General features: G+C 38.8%; 1 protein-coding gene across 4 annotated transcripts; it reads left to right on the top strand.

The window, feature by feature from the left end:
- The first annotated feature begins 1,856 nt into the window (after positions 1-1,856).
- nudt17 (nudix (nucleoside diphosphate linked moiety X)-type motif 17) lies at positions 1,857-15,450 on the top strand. 4 transcript variants are annotated; one of them, XM_041794385.1, is made up of 9 exons: positions 1,857-2,038; positions 6,869-6,966; positions 9,671-9,787; positions 12,281-12,464; positions 12,674-12,699; positions 12,798-12,890; positions 13,155-13,253; positions 14,579-14,712; positions 15,205-15,450. In XM_041794385.1, the coding sequence occupies exons 1-9, from the start codon at positions 1,936-1,938 to the stop codon at positions 15,368-15,370; spliced, it is 1,020 nt and encodes a 339-aa protein (XP_041650319.1). In that variant the 5' UTR covers positions 1,857-1,935; the 3' UTR covers positions 15,371-15,450. The 4 variants fall into 4 exon arrangements, with proteins under 4 accessions (XP_041650319.1, XP_041650320.1, XP_041650321.1 ...); XM_041794386.1 differs by lacking the exon at positions 1,857-2,038 and adding an exon at positions 2,175-2,266; XM_041794387.1 differs by lacking the exon at positions 1,857-2,038 and adding an exon at positions 2,295-2,483.
- The last annotated feature ends 1,796 nt before the right edge of the window (positions 15,451-17,246 follow it).

Below are 17,246 nucleotides of genomic sequence, written 5' to 3'. Positions count from 1 at the left end.
TTTTGCCACTTTTCACCGTTTAGATTGTGGCTCTTGTAAAGGTATTTTTTAACAACTTGGCTCTTTGGTTGAGTAACACTGGTTTAAAGAGACGAGTGATAAAAAGGGAAGATGAGATATTTTATATTTTGGTTTTAGCACTTAAAGCAGTGTTCTTCTTTTGTTTCCATATAAAAACATATTTTTTATCACCACTAACACCTGTATATCAACAACCATCCACATGAGGCTGTAAAAATGACAACAAAGCCACACCACTAAGTTTAGATCTGAGATGTGAATGTTTGCACTGTGAGAGGCGTCTGTCTGTTTCTGGAGCGTTTCTGTCTTTTCTCTGTTATTTTTAATAAACTGAAGGGTTTTTTTCCACATTATTTGTCTTTATTTATCGACTAAAATCACCACGTCATCAGTAAAAGACACATCTGGTTGGTGTTTTATCTGAATTATTGAAATAAAAGTTATTTCTAGTGCTCACACATTTTTAAAGTACGATGAAGTTCTAAACCTGAAGAAAAGGAGAATCAGGTTTGAGACTGAAGTTGTGAGATTATTGGATGCTGAGTTTTTTCCACCCTGCACGGTTTCTGGGGCAGCTTAGAGCAGTGGTTCTCAACCTTGGGGTCACGAGACACTGAGAGGGGTCACCAGTTGTCCTAAACAATCTAAGAATATTTTTTAAACGACACTGATGCCGCTTTTCACCACTTTTGTCAGATTTTTACCCCTTTTCATTATTTTTTTCCCACCAATTTTAACACATTTTTACCATTTAGTACCCATTTTTGTCAGTTTTAAACTCTTTCCATCACTTTTTCCCTTTTTTGCCCCTTCTAAACCAATTCTTACCACTGAAGCTTAATGTTATCTCTGCTGACCCATTACTGCCACTCTTAACCCTTTTTTAACGCCCAATTTTCTCTTTCTAACCACATTTCACCCTTTGATATGCCTATTTTGCTAGTTTAACCAATCTCAGTTAACAATTTGGCCAGTTTATATCAATTTTTCATCCTATTTGACCAGATTTCCACACATTTTTGCCAATTTAAAGCAATTTGTCCACTTTTTAACTCCCGATTACCACTATTTATGCTCACTTTTGCCTCTCTAACCTATTTCTGCCACTTTTAAAATCCAATTTCACCACTTTTTTTCCACCTTTTTTGCCAAAATAAACCCATTATAGGTTTGATTAAAGAGAGAACTTATTTTGTTTTAAAGTTGTCATTATTTCGTTCTTGTGTGTGTTTGCTGACTTTTGACGCTCTTATGTCAGAAATGATGTTTTTTTTATCATTAAACCAGCGGTGGAAGGTCACTCAGGTATTTCTATAACTAAGCAGCTTTTTAGTGAACTTTATTTAAAGACTCTTTAACAATCAGTGATTTTAATGTCCCTTTATTGTTCTTTTCTGGGTTTTATTTTGAACAGCATCAGTCACTGGCGTTTGGATGAGGGTCAGACTGTCTTCCTACATAAATAACATCAATGTTTCACTGCGGTTTATCAAACATGTCTGTCTGTGGTTAAAGAATAGTGTTCATACTCTTGTTCTCCTCATAAAGGAAAAATAATGTTTTCATTTTCAGCCCCTTAGATATTAAATATAAGTGTTCAGTATTTCTAGTGAAGGGCTGAAAAAAAAGGTTTAGTCCAGCAAATTATTGTCTAAAAAACTGCATCAGTCCTTTAAAATCGAGGCACACTGTGGATTTACCTCCCTGCCTCCTCACATTACTGTACCTTTTTACCTTCTGAAAAGTGACACGCCCCTTTTTTTGGACCAATGGGCTCACACTTCCAGTGCAGCTCTCTCAGGTGTGCCAGCCTCTGCAGGTAAAGGTCCTGATGAAGACCCGAGTAGGTCAGCATGTTAAAAATGTGTATTTTAAAAATATACACTGGGCCTTGGATAGCTTTTTAAAGGACAGATGCCGGGTTTTTTTTGTTTTTGTGTTGTTTTGTTTTTTTATGAACATGAACTGAGAAAAGCGACCCTGGAACCACAGAGACCCAGCAGCACTTCCTCTCTAGGTAAGGACTCTGTACTTTATGAAAACGTTGAAGTCATTATTCTTTATTTCTATCTTAATTTGAGGTTTATGGAGCCTCGACTTAAGTGAATTTATATTAAAGTAACTGTATTTTGACTCGAGCACGATGATTCTTCTTCCGGTTGCCTTTTAATTTGAAGGTTGTGACCGGATGTTGTAGCGGGCTACACTGACTGTTAGCCTGTTAGCTGATGTCTCCTCTCAGTTAGTAGGTGTCAGCTCTTCTTACCGGGTTTCTGCTTGCTTTTATTGAACGTTAAGGACTAAAATAGAAATGTAACATTATGCTGAAGTTATTGAAGATAAATTTAAAGTTCAGAAAGTTAAACTGAGGCTAACAGACGGGGTTAGCATCGTTAGCTGTTCGTGTTAGCTTTAGTTCAGGGGCCCTGTGTGTTTAAAGCTCTTTCTAGTTTATTTATAAGGTTAGTATGGATCTTTAACTACAGCAACACGAACACCGGTGTGTCTTCAGCTAAATAAACTCTCTGCTGATGTAGAAGCTAGTCTTTGGCCACAGGTAGCAGGGTTTTACTGTGAAACTATCCAGCTAAGAGGGCTTTATTTAGGTTATTCTAATAAAGCAGAGGTAATTATGTCCAGACTGTATGAATGTAAAACATTTAAATAATCTGGTGAACACTGAGGACACAAGAGACGAGGGTTTAACAATGTTAGAGGAAATTATAGTGTTATCATCTAATTACAGGCAATAATGTCCAGATACTTCACATAAAACCGTCATTATTGGAAAATATGAACTTTTATTCTTTACACGGTTCTTTTAAATATGTCTGTTATACTGTGAAAAAGTTTGAGAATTACTTTAAACAAAAAAACTCAAAACTTTCAGAGTTTAAACCATGAATCAGTCATAAATGAGAGCTTATATCACTTTAAAATATCACCCAATATCTGGTTTAAATATCTGCCTTTATCCTCGTTAAATATCCACCTGTATGTGCTGTAAATATCAGTCTATATCTGCTGTAAATATCAGACTATATCTGCTGTAAATATCAGACTATATCTCCTGTAAATATCAGACTATATCTCCTGTAAATATCAGACTATATCTCCTGTAAATATCAGACTATATCTCCTGTAAATATCAGCCTATATCTGCTGTAAATATCAGTCTATATCTCCTGTAAATATCAGACTATATCTGCTGTAAATCTCAGTCTATATCTCCTGTAAATATCAGACTATATCTCCTGTAAATATCAGCCTATATCTGCTGTAAATATCAGACTATATCTGCTGTAAATATCAGACTATATCTGCTGTAAATATCAGACTATATCTGCTGTAAATCTCAGTCTATATCTCCTGTAAATATCAGACTATATCTCCTGTAAATATCAGCCTATATCTGCTGTAAATATCAGACTATATCTGCTGTAAATATCAGACTATATCTGCTGTAAATCTCAGTCTATATCTCCTGTAAATATCAGACTATATCTCCTGTAAATATCAGCCTATATCTGCTGTAAATATCAGACTATATCTCCTGTAAATATCAGACTATATCTCCTGTAAATATCAGACTATATCTCCTGTAAATATCAGCCTATATCTGCTGTAAATATCAGTCTATATCTCCTGTAAATATCAGACTATATCTGCTGTAAATCTCAGTCTATATCTCCTGTAAATATCAGACTATATCTCCTGTAAATATCAGCCTATATCTGCTGTAAATATCAGACTATATCTGCTGTAAATATCAGACTATATCTGCTGTAAATATCAGACTATATCTGCTGTAAATCTCAGTCTATATCTCCTGTAAATATCAGACTATATCTCCTGTAAATATCAGCCTATATCTGCTGTAAATATCAGTCTATATCTCCTGTAAATATCAGACTATATCTGCTGTAAATATCAGACTATATCTGCTGTAAATATCAGACTATATCTCCTGTAAATATCAGTCTATATCTGCTGTAAATATCAGTCTATATCTCCTGTAAATATCAGACTATATCTGCTGTAAATCTCAGTCTATATCTCCTGTAAATATCAGACTATATCTCCTGTAAATATCAGCCTATATCTGCTGTAAATATCAGTCTATATCTCCTGTAAATATCAGCCTATATCTGCTGTAAATATCAGTCTATATCTCCTGTAAATATCAGACTATATCTCCTGTAAATATCAGACTATATCTCCTATAAATATCAGACTATATCTCCTGTAAATATCAGCCTATATCTGCTGTAAATATCAGTCTATATCTCCTGTAAATATCAGACTATATCTGCTGTAAATATCAGTCTATATCTCCTGTAAATATCAGACTATATCTCCTGTAAATATCAGTCTATATCTCCTATAAATATCAGTCTATATCTCCTGTAAATATCAGTCTGTACCTCCTGTAAATATCAGACTATATCTGCTGTAAATATCAGTCTATATCTCCTGTAAATATCAGCCTATATCTCCTGTAAATATCAGTCTGTACCTCCTGTAAATATCAGACTATATCTCCTGTAAATATCAGTCTGTATCTCCTGTAAATATCAGACTATATCTCCTATAAATATCAGACTATATCTCCTATAAATATCAGACTATATCTCCTTTAAATATCAGACTATATCTCCTATAAATATCAGACTATATCTCCTGTAAATATCAGACTATATCTCCTGTAAATATCAGACTATATCTCCTGTAAATATCAGACTATATCTCCTTTAAATATCAGTCTGTATCTCCTGTAAATATCAGACTATGTCTCCTTTAAATATCAGTCTGTATCTCCTGTAAATATCAGTCTGTATCTCCTGTAAATATCAGACTATATCTCCTGTAAATATCAGACTATATCTCCTTTAAATATCAGTCTGTATCTCCTGTAAATATCAGACTATGTCTCCTTTAAATATCAGTCTGTATCTCCTGTAAATATCAGTCTGTATCTCCTGTAAATATCAGACTATATCTCCTGTAAATATCAGCCTATATCTCCTGTAAATATCAGACTATATCTCCTGTAAATATCAGTCTGTATCTCCTGTAAATATCAGCCTATATCTCCTGTAAATATCAGCCTATATCTCCTGTAAATATCAGACTATATCTCCTTTAAATATCAGTCTGTATCTCCTGTAAATATCAGACTATGTCTCCTTTAAATATCAGTCTGTATCTCCTGTAAATATCAGTCTGTATCTCCTGTAAATATCAGACTATATCTCCTGTAAATATCAGACTATATCTCCTTTAAATATCAGTCTGTATCTCCTGAAAATATCAGTCTGTATCTCCTGTAAATATCAGACTATATCTCCTGTAAATATCAGCCTATATCTCCTGTAAATATCAGACTATATCTCCTGTAAATATCAGTCTGTATCTCCTGTAAATATCAGACTATGTCTCCTTTAAATATCAGTCTGTATCTCCTGAAAATATCAGTCTGTATCTCCTGTAAATATCAGACTATATCTCCTGTAAATATCAGCCTATATCTCCTGTAAATATCAGACTATATCTCCTGTAAATATCAGTCTGTATCTCCTGTAAATATCAGCCTATATCTCCTGTAAATATCAGCCTATATCTCCTGTAAATATCAGCCTATATCTCCTGTAAATATCAGCCTATATCTCCTGTAAATATCAGCCTATATCTCCTGTAAATATCAGACTATATCTCCTGTAAATATCAGCCTATATCTCCTGTAAATATCAGTTTATATCCCCTGTAAATATCAGCCTATATCTCCTGTAAATATCAGCCTATATCTCCTGTAAATATCAGTCTGTATCTCCTGTAATTATCAGTCTATAATAGCTGTAAATTTCAGTCAATTTCAGCTGTAAATATCAGTCAGCAGACTTTTTTTGTTGCTAGCAACAATAATTGAGCTAATTCAGGGTCTCTGCTGTTTCAGATAGGTTTTAGTATCATTAGATATTTACCAAATGTTAAAATGTTCAATCAACCACTAGTGTAGTGGGGTATTATTCTGGTTCCAGTCATAGTTTTGTCCTCTCACAGTCATGAGAATGGGACAGTCAACTTAAATGATGACTGTGTTTAAACAGTCCCTGCAGTAAAAGTTCCACTGTTGGCATATTTATGTGTTTCCTCATATATTTTTCACTGATGTAGATGTTTTTAAATCACTGAGTTTAATAATGATCTCACTATGAATCAGCATGAATGTGATGATTTCTCTGTCGTCCAGTGGTACTCAACATGTGGCTCTTTTATGTCTTCATTTTAGATATTCTTCCCCAGAAAACCTTAAAGGGAAACCTTTTTTGCCCTTTTTCACCATTTTTTGCCACTTTTCACCCATTTCATCTACATTTTGCCATGAAATACCACTTGTTTCCTATTTTTTTGCCCATTTTTTGCCACTCTTGACTGCTTTTTGCCCCTTTTAGTCAATTTCCATTAATTTTTTGCCACGTTTTTGCCATTTTTTTTAATCATTTTTTGACACCTGTAACTAATTTTTTTCTCACCTATTTTTGCTATTTTCTGACCCTTTTCCACTTGTCTCCCCATTTTAACCCCTTCTCACTCAGTTTTGCTGCTTTTTGACCATTTTTGCCACCTTTAACTTATTTGTAATTCTACTTAAGCCATTTTTGCCTATTTTCACCTCTTAGATTGTGGCTCTTGCAAAGGTATTTTTCAACTATTTAGCTCTTTGGTTGAGCAGGGTTGAGTAACACTGGGCTAATCCATCAGCCAAACTGAGACTACTCAGGGTAGTCTCTACTTTTAGAAATAAAAGCCTCACTGGATGTCCCGTTTCTCTCTCCTTCTCCTCCAGCTCGGCTGAGGCAACGCAGCGATATGGACAAAGTGCGGAGGATCCTGGTTCATGTTTGTAAAGACCGAGCGGCTCCACAGCGAGCCCACTTCATCCAGGTCAGGACCCAGACCATGAGAAATCCCCGTACATGACCCAGAGAGGGTGTCATCTTACCTGAGATAATGACTGCATTTCTGATCCTCGTCTTTTTTTTTTCAAATTAATCTCAAAAACAGCTCAAAAGCAAAATATCCAAATTAGAACTGTGGATCAGAACATAGTGGATCATCAGAAACAAGAGGTGGTTGGTTCAATCCCCAGCTCCTGCAGTCACCCGTCCATGTGTCCTTATCCCAGTCTGCTCTGGTGCTGGTCCTTATCCCAGTCTGCTCTGGTGCTGGTCCTTATCCCAGTCTGCTCTGGTGCTGGTCCTTATCCCCAGTCTGCTCTGGTGCTGGTCCTTATCCCAGTCTGCTCTGGTGCTGGTCCTTAACCCCAGTCTGCTCTGGTGCTGGTCCTTATCCCAGTCTGCTCTGGTGCTAGTCCTTATCCCAGTCTGCTCTGGTGCTGGTCCTTATCCCAGTCTGCTCTGGTGCTGGTCCTTAACCCAGTCTGCTCTGGTGCTGGTCCTTATCCCAGTCTGCTCTGGTGCTGGTCCTTATCCCAGTCTGCTCTGGTGCTGGTCCTTATCCCCAGTCTGCTCTGGTGCTGGTCCTTAACCCCAGTCTGCTCTGGTGCTGGTCCTTATCCCAGTCTGCTCTGGTGCTGGTCCTTATCCCAGTCTGCTCTGGTGCTGGTCCTTAACCCAGTCTGCTCTGGTGCTGGTTCTTATCCCAGTCTGCTCTGGTGCTGGTCCTTATCCCAGTCTGCTCTGGTGCTGGTCCTTATCCCCAGTCTGCTCTGGTGCTGGTCCTTATCCCAGTCTGCTCTGGTGCTGGTCCTTATCCCAGTCTGCTCTGGTGCTGGTCCTTATCCCAGTCTGCTCTGGTGCTGGTCCTTATCCCAGTCTGCTCTGGTGCTGGTCCTTATCCCAGTCTGCTCTGGTGCTGGTCCTTATCCCCAGTCTGCTCTGGTGCTGGTCCTTATCCCCAGTCTGCTCTGGTGCTGGTCCTTATCCCAGTCTGCTCTGGTGCTGGTCCTTAACCCCAGTCTGCTCTGGTGCTGGTCCTTATCCCAGTCTGCTCTGGTGCTGGTCCTTATCCCAGTCTGCTCTGGTGCTGGTGCTTATCCCCAGTCTGCTCTGGTGCTGGTCCCTCTGGTGCTGGTCCTTATCCCAGTCTGCTCTGGTGCTGGTCCTTATCCCAGTCTGCTCTGGTGCTGGTCCTTATCCCAGTCTGCTCTGGTGCTGGTCCTTATCCCAGTCTGCTCTGGTGCTGGTCCTTATCCCAGTCTGCTCTGGTGCTGGTCCTTATCCCAGTCTGCTCTGGTGCTGGTCCTTATCCCAGTCTGCTCTGGTGCTGGTCCTTATCCCAGTCTGCTCTGGTGCTGGTCCTTATCCCAGTCTGCTCTGGTGCTGGTCCTTATCCCAGAAAGATTTCATAAAAAGAATGAGGGGAAATAAATTAGTTTTTTTATTTCATATTTTCAATTTTTTATCTCAAGATTACGACTCAAACTTATGATTTGACTTTATATTTCATACTTTGACCTTTTCAACTCATAATTGGACTTTATACGTCACATTTTTATCTTTTAGATTCACAATTTTACATTTTAAGTCATATTTTGACCTTTTCATCTCCTTACTTTGGCTTTTTAATCCCATATTTTGACTTTTAAACTCATGACTAATTTTTTTTCTCACATTTTGAAATTTTGAATGAATGTTTTTTACTTTTTATATCATATTTTGACCTTTTACACTCCCATTTTTAAATTAAAGTCATATTTTGAAGTTTTTAAGTCATTAGTTTTAATTCTAGCCCATATTTTGACATTTTGAACTCCTAGTTTTGGCTTTTTAACCCCATATTTGGCCTGTCGGACACAATTTAAAATTTGAAGTCATATTTTGACTTTTAAACTCATGTTTTCGAATTCGATCTTATATTTTGACCTTTCAAACGTATGAATTTAACTTTCTCCTCATTATTTTACTCTTTAAAAACATGATTTTTCTATTTTTGATAATGTGTTCTGATCTTTTGAACTAATAAGTTGGACTTTTATCTCAGATTTGACCCTGTTAGGCCCTCAGGTTAGACCTCAATCCAGAATCCGGCCCCTGCTGTGACTGAGTCTGACACCCCTGCTCTCGATGAAAGTCTGAAAGAAATGAGGGGAACCGTGGTGGAGGAAGGCCATCAGGAAAAGTGCTCAAACATGTTTATATGAGTTTGATTTAAACTGAATTTTTTAGAGTGTGAAAGTTACCACAGTTCAGTTTAACTTATCCAAGTCATGTCAGTCAGTGGAACAGGCCCGGTGGATCTGGCAGGAGAGAGGGAGATCTGAAGAAGCTGTTTCTAGAGGAGAGCGGGGCACAGCCAGCACTTCTTAGATTTGGCTCAATAATAGAACAGATATTTGAGTTACAGTGATCGAACTGTTCTGACACCAACAAACACATCCCTGCCACAGATCCACCTCTCTGTATGTTCGAACCGTTTTTGGAAAACTGGGCTGAAAGTGACTGAAAAGTTTTAAATGTGGGGACCAGTTAATGAGCTGATCAGCTCTGTGAGGCTGCCAGCATCACTCCCTCTGCTGTCAGGGTTAAAGGTCAGCTGTCAGTCCGGTTTCTAAAGAGCAGATAAATTCATGTACAGCAGAATGAGCTGAATCAGTCTAACTCTGAGTTTCTTCTTTCTACTGTTTCAGAGTTTAACGGGTCATTTCAGTGATGGCGGTGATGATGAGGTGGAGGTTACCTACTCGCTGGAGAAAAACCAGTTCCTCCTGAGCAGAGGAGAGACGGGACGCCGGGTCCCTCTGAAGGTACAACACACACGCTAAAATGTGGAAATATCCTGAATAGACTGATGTTATTGGTCTTTGATTACCCTGATGAGAACATCCCATATCCCTCTATGGCAGGGGTTCTCAACCTTTTCAGCCCGTGACCCCCCAAATAAAGGTGCCAATGACCGGGGACCCCCACTGTACCTGAAGGAGGCTGAACCGCCAGGAACATTCTAGAAAAGTCATGTGGGGACAAGGCCGTCCATGAGGGGGGATAAAGGGGGAGGTTTCTGGGGCCCAGCCAAACTGGGGGAACATGGAGGTCATCAAAACCATGGTCTACTGTGAAGTTAAGCTGTGGTTTCCATATTTTATATTTGACCTGAATAATAATCACTCTTATCAAAGACACAAATATCTTTATTTATTTATTCATTTAGCCTTCTTTAGATGAAAAAACTTTTGTTACAAACATAATTTTAATAGGTTTAAAATAGCTAAAATTGGTTAATAATGGCAAAATAGTGTAAAAGGTGGTGAAATTGGATTCTAAAGATTATTAATGGGTTAAAAGTGGGAAAAAAATAACCAAAAATGGGTTAAAGTAGCAAAAATGGGCACAAAAAGTGGTAAAAGCGGATTAAAAAGTGGCTGAAATAGCTTTAAAGTGCAAAACATTGGTGGAAATTAGGTGGAAAACGATGACAAATTGATATAAACTGGGAAAATTGGGCCATTATTAACCCATTTGAGCTATTTTTAACACATCTAATTCTGTGTTTAACAAAAGGATTTACATTTTTAAGAGGGCTACTTACTACACAAATGAATTGTTTCTTTGATAAACATATACCACAGTTTAACTTCACAATAGACCATGATTTTGCTAGCCCCCAGTTTGGCTGGGCCCCAGAAAGCTCTCCCCTTTATCCCCCTCATGGACGGCCTTGTCTCCACATGGCCATTCTAGAATGTTCCTGGCTGTGTGCAGCCACCTTCAGGTCCAGTGGGGGTCCCTGGTCTCTGGTACCTTTATTTTGGGGGTCGTGGGCTGAAAAGGCTGGGGACCCCTGCCATAGAGGGATGTTCTCAGTCTGAAATGTTCTCTCCTCCCTCCAGCAGGTGGCAGTGTTCTCTGTTGATGGGTTTAACAGGATGAAGATAATCCTGATTATTTTAACCATGCTGAAAGAACCAAACTCACAGTTTCACCACCGTGCAGTAAAACTCTGAAGTTTCCTGAAAACCTGCTCTAATGATTCATAATAATATGGTCTACATGTGCTGTGTTAGTGCCACAGTCAGGATCTTTAAAGATTCCACTTGTGTTTTTATGAATCAAGATCTATTATATTTAAATCTTTATTGATTTTATGTGGAAATGGAATAATAAATATTAGAAAAATAAACTATAATATTAATATTAATATAATAACACATAAAAATTAAAATAATATAACAGTGATCATGATAATAATAAATAATTATTTACTGAATATTGTTATTTATTATTTATCATTATCGGGGCCAGAATTACAATTAACCTCTTAAAGCCTGTTGTATCATATCTGATACCTCTATCTAATCAAAATGACCAATAAATAATTACTAAAAAAATCAGAATACTATCTGATAAATGATAAAAATGCCCTCAAGTGGATTATCAGTTACTAAAAACACCTCATGTATCAAATGAGATACAAAAAAATATAAATGTTAAATGTTATGGAAGTCTGGATTTTTCAGATTTGAGTGGAAAGTGAAGTAAACATTTCATTTCCAAAAAAGGAGAATTTTTTGGCTATAGTTTGTGTATTCAGGCTTTAAAGGGTTAATCGCACCTTTTTATATCACATTCTTAAATGCCAGTAGTTGTAATCATGACTGTTTTTGTGTCACTGAGGATTTTTCTACGGCCTTAAATTCAGGGTGACTGACTTCCTGTTTGGAAACAGACCTGCTTTTACGTCCAAGATTTGAACGTGAACTTTACCACAGAGAAAGGAGCGTGTCCTGATCTAATAAGGAATTAAGTGGACAGTAGAAAGGTAAATGTTTGCTAGCTCTAGCTTCAGGTGACTCTGTCTGCTGAGCTGTCTGAGGCTTTTAAAGGTAAATCAGACATTAAGGAGCAGAGGTGGATTTATTTTACAACACTGTGGTTTAACCAAAGAGTGCTGAAAGAGACAATAAAGCATGAGATTAATCGTGATTTAAAACAATTATTGTGGGCCTTGATTAATCCCAATTAACTTGATTAATCTTAACATCCTTAATTATAATTTAATCAATGATATGTACTGTTAGAATAATGATGTTATAATAATCATCATAACACTGAACGATAAAAATACTGATAAAAGAATTAAAAACTGAAGTAAAAGCTCGTCCTGAAATTTGTCAAACAGGAAGTAGCTTAGTAACGGTTTCCATGGAGGCGGTCTTCACAGAGGGTCAGTCAGCCCTGTGTTTCTGAGATTAACCCTTCATTCTTGATAACTCAACCCGTCTTTACAACTTCCTGTCCAGAGGCCCGCCTTCTGTCCCATCAAGCACCTGTCAGCCAAAGAGGCCACTGCAATCCCATTGGACATCCAGGAGCGTGGCGTAGATGTGGGCGTGGCAATCCTCCTTCAGACAACCAATCAGAGAGTGTTACTAACACGGCGAGCGAATGAGCTTCGGATATTTCCCAACGTTTGGGTTCCACCAGGTAACCCACCTCCCTGTGATGTCACAAAGGGCAGACCCTTTCAAAATAAAAGCTGGGAGGGTGATCGTTCCGTCTGCCACATTCGTTGTCAGAGCTGAAACACGAGTTGCATTATGGGAAATTTAGGGTTGAACTTCCTGGAAGTGAATAACAGAATAAATGGAGTGTGTTTAGATACTTTAAAAGCTTGTGTTTCATTTTTTTCCCAGGCGGCCATGTCGAGCCAGATGAGACGGTACGTCCTTTAGTTTCTCAAGCCTGGATGACTTCAGTACAGAGGTTGCTCTCATGTACAGACTGAAAGTCTCTGATGTGTTTGGTTCTCTTGGGTAGCTGCTGGATGCCGGCCTCCGGGAGTTACAGGAAGAAACAGGACTCAAACTGGAACCAGAGGAAGTTTCTCCAAAGATACTGGGGCTGTGGGAGGTGAGACACTCAGGCAGGTTAGAAGAAAATCTGAAAAATCAACAAGTTATTATCTCAGAAAGCAGCTGTAGAATTTTGTAACAATAATGACTCCATACTGAAGGTCTTGTCATGGTAGTAGTAGGCTATGTCAGACCTCCGTCTCCCCAGTGATGCCAATCAAGAAGGATGTACAGCTCCTTCAGCAAGATGAAAACGTGCTTCAGTGAACCATCATGTACGTGTTTAAAGGTTTACGTGACTGAAATCCTTCCTGTCTGTCAGTCGGTGTATCCTCCCATGCTGTCCAGAGGACTTCCTCAGAGACATCACATTGTCATCTACATGCTGCTGCACTCTTCCCTCTCTCACCTGCAGCTACAGGTAGGCTGAGACACGTGACCTCTAAATGACCTCTGTAGATCGAGCTAATATCACTCTAGAGAACCTGAAATCTGCTAAAAGCTCCAGACATGCAGATAGATGGATGGATGGATGGATTGGATGGATGACTAAATGGTGTCACATTAAGTGGTTTTTCAGACATGTATTATCACAAATTAACAATCCCAGTGCCTCTTTAACAGCTTTTCTCCCTCATGTTGACATAAACATGCTTTTAAAGGACACAGCTATGCAACTAGGGGCCTAGACTGGCCTGCATGTAAAAGGATGGAATATTTTGCTTTGATGATGTCATCTTTATAGACTTGGATGGTGTTGACATCATCAAAGGTAGAGGATGGAATGTTTATAGCTTTAAAGGATGATATCATCAAAGGTAGAGGACAGAATGTTTATAAACTTTAAAAGATGACATCATCAAAGGCAGAGGATGGAATGTTTATAGCTTTAAAGGATGACATCATCAAAGGCAGAGGATGGAATATTTATAATTTTAAAGGATGACATCATCAAAGGCAGAGGATGGAATATTTATAAACTTTAAAGGATGACATCATCAAAGGCAGAGGATGGAATGTTTATAGCTTTAAAGGATGACATCATCAAAGGTAAAGGACAGAATGTTTCTAAACTTTAAAGGATGACATCATCAAAGGCAGAGGATGGAATGTTTATAGCTTTAAAGGATGACATCATCAAAGGCAGAGGATGGAATTTTTATAATTTTAAAGGATGGCATCATCAAAGGCAGAGGATGGAATATTTATAAACTTTAAAGGATGACATCATCAAAGGCAGAGGATGGAATATTTATAAACTTTAAAGGATGACATCATCAAAGGCAGAGGATGGAATATTTATAAACTTTAAAGGATGACATCATCATGGGCAGAGGATGGAATATTTAAAAACTTTAAAGGATGACATCATCAAAGGCAGAGGATGGAATATTTATAAACTTTAAAGGATGGCATCATCAAAGGCAGAGGATGGAATATTTATAAACTTTAAAGGATGATAGCATCAAAGGCAGAGGACGGATTGTTTATAACTTTAAAGGCAGAGGAGGGAATTTTCATGAAGTGGGGATATTTGGGATCTTTTATCTCCATTTTTGGCAGCTAGCAGGACATGGTTGGTGACCTGTGAAAAGGGGGTCGAGGTGGTGGGAACTCCTCGCCAGTTCTTTACCAAAACAAAGAACAGTGAACATGAGGGAAAGAGTGTTGGTTTATCTGTGTTTTAATATTGATAGGGATGTGTTATGTAGAATCATTCCAATCATCATAATTCTCATCCTGTAGGCGAGTCTGAGCCCATCTCCTGCAGAGGTCAGCGCCTGTCTCTGGGCCGATGATCAGCTGGTCAGAGCCATTGTGTCCGCTGTGGATGGAGAGGATGCAGAGGTTCCTGTGGACCACCTACCAAGCAGTGTCAGGTATAAATGAAGGTCTATAAAGAATAGATGGTTAACACACTGTCGTTAGATAGCTGAGAGAGTAATTCATGATTGAACCCCACCTTAAGATGGATGTTTGGAGGCCATCAGAGGCCCACAGACAGCCTGGTCAAAGACAGGAACCTTTTTGAAAGTTTTTAGCACATTTGTTTAAAGTTGGTTTGAGTTTTAAACCAGACTTTCTGTCCAGATCACCTCTCTAAGATGACAGGCTTCTCCAAGTTCTCCAGACATGCAGCTCAGGTTCATGACCAGCTCTCTTTGGTCCCTGTTCCTCTAACATCCACTGTCCTGTTTCTGTTATAAAGGCAGAAAAACAGCTAAAATGAAATAAAATAACAGTGATGGATAACACCAGGCTTTATTTAGGAGAACTTGTGTTTCACCAGAATGAAAAAATTAAGTATAGTCAGTCTAAAAACTTAAAATAGAGTAAACCTGATTCAGACCTGGACCTCCTGCTGTGCTCAGTGTGTCTCAGGTTTCATCAGACGGCGTTCTGTGCGACTCCTCCCTCCCTCTGACTGTGTTCATCAGCCGGGCACCGTCCAGCGGCCCTGACTTGGAACGAGTCAGCACCGGGACCAAGTACGCCCTGGAGCTATGGCTGAAGAGCCTGGAGACCCCTGACCTCTGACCCCTCCTCGTCCTGCAGGCATCAGAGATTAATTTCATGTTTAATTCTGCCTTATTTTTTAATAAAACTCTGAAACTGAAGTGCATGTGGCTGACTGCAGGATTCTGACCACTAGATGGCAGCACTGTGATGGTTATCTTCCTCAGCAGGTAAACATGGGCCTCACCTTCACCAGTGAAATTTACACTACAGATCAGGGGCAGAGACAAATCTGAGGTTTAGCCTGAATGAAGGAGGCTCCACCTCTCCTCTTTTCTTCAAGCTTTATGTCAGAGCGGCAAAAATGATGCAGTTAAACTTCCTGTAGAGACATTTTAGCATGAAGCTGTTCTCAAGTGTCATTATTTGAAAATCTTTAGGCATAATCAGATAGATCAGTGGTTCCCTTAGACCCCCTCCTCCTATCTAAGATAAGCTGAGCCCCCCAGGACCAATCAGAAAAATTAAACATCAAATTTAATCGGTTTTAGTGACACTCTAACAAAGGGATGAATCTTCAAGTTTAACTCAAAATTTTCAAGTTTAAAGAGTCATTAATGTACGAGAAAAAAATATTGCAAAGTTGTAAATGTAAGTGAACCAAAGCGTAGAATTTTTGAGATTATAAAGTCTAAATCCAGCCGCTTTTTACCTCCGCCAGGAAGGATATGTGATCGGTGGGTTTGTTGATAGTTGGTTTGTTTGTTAGCAACAAAACTCAAAAAGTTGTGGACGGATTTTGATGGAATTTTCAGGAAATGTCAGAAATGGCATAAGGAAGAACTGATTAGATTTTGGGAGTGATCCGGATCACCGTCTGGATCCAGGAATGTTTTAAAGGATTCTGTACTATTGGGAGATAGGGCTAATGGCGGAGGTCTGCGCTCTCCGAGTGCTTTGCTAGTTTCAGTTTGGTTTCTTTCTTTAATTTACACTTTTGTAAATGTATGATTTCAAGAACTTGACATTTTTGAGTTTCTAGTGTCAAAATTTAAGACTTTAAATTCTGAAATCCTGACTTTGATTTCTTTGAAACATATTATCTCGGCGCGCCGGTAGTCAAGTGGTTAAGGCACATGCCATATACACAGGCGACCCGGGTTCGAATCCGGCCCGTGGCACTATTTCCTGCCAGTCTCTTCCCCGTTTCCAACTCTATCCACTGTCCTATCCAATAAAGGCCAAAAAATAAATATATTATCTCAAAAAATGCCCCCCTCCCAACACACACACTTTTTTTTTTTTAACTTTTTTTTTTGTTGCTCCTAACTGAAATAGTTCTCTTATCTTTTAGGTTGACAATAATAAACTGTTTCTCATTGTGGTTTAAACAAATTGATCTAATTTTGACAACGTCAGAGCGGACAGGGCCCTGCGGCCCCCCAGTGGGGCCTGGACCCTAGGTTGGGAACCTCTGAGTTCACTCAGCACGTCTCACCTCCACCTCTGAGGTTTATTTTCAGGAATTTAGGGTTTTTGTGAATCAGAAATGTCTGGCTCCAGATAAAGACCAACACATTTAAATGTTAACAGGAATTTATTTTATTTATTTACGAGATTGTGTCTCCAAAAAACAGGAAAATCTTAAATAAATAAATTCCTGTTTTTATGAGATAGTTATGTCGTAAAACTGGAGAATTTTTTTATTTTCAAGTGAATGCAGTAGGCCACCGTAGTAGAGGACTTCCATGAGAGGGTAAGTCTACCTGGGACCAGGTCTCTGATGAAGGGGAACTGTGGTCTGTACTTGGAGCAGAACATGGACCTGAGGCCTCCAGCTCTCCTCTTAGCTCAGGGTGTCCTGGCTAATTAGCATTAGCAGTGAAGGACTAGCCAGAGGAGGACTGGACCGGAGCTCTAAACCAGGATGGCTGGATTTACTGCTGTAATGGGGGTT

Source organism: Cheilinus undulatus, linkage group 8 (genome assembly GCF_018320785.1).
Source record: "Cheilinus undulatus linkage group 8, ASM1832078v1, whole genome shotgun sequence".
Taxonomy (NCBI): domain Eukaryota; kingdom Metazoa; phylum Chordata; class Actinopteri; order Labriformes; family Labridae; genus Cheilinus; species Cheilinus undulatus.
This window is presented reverse-complemented; position numbering and strand designations above follow the sequence as displayed.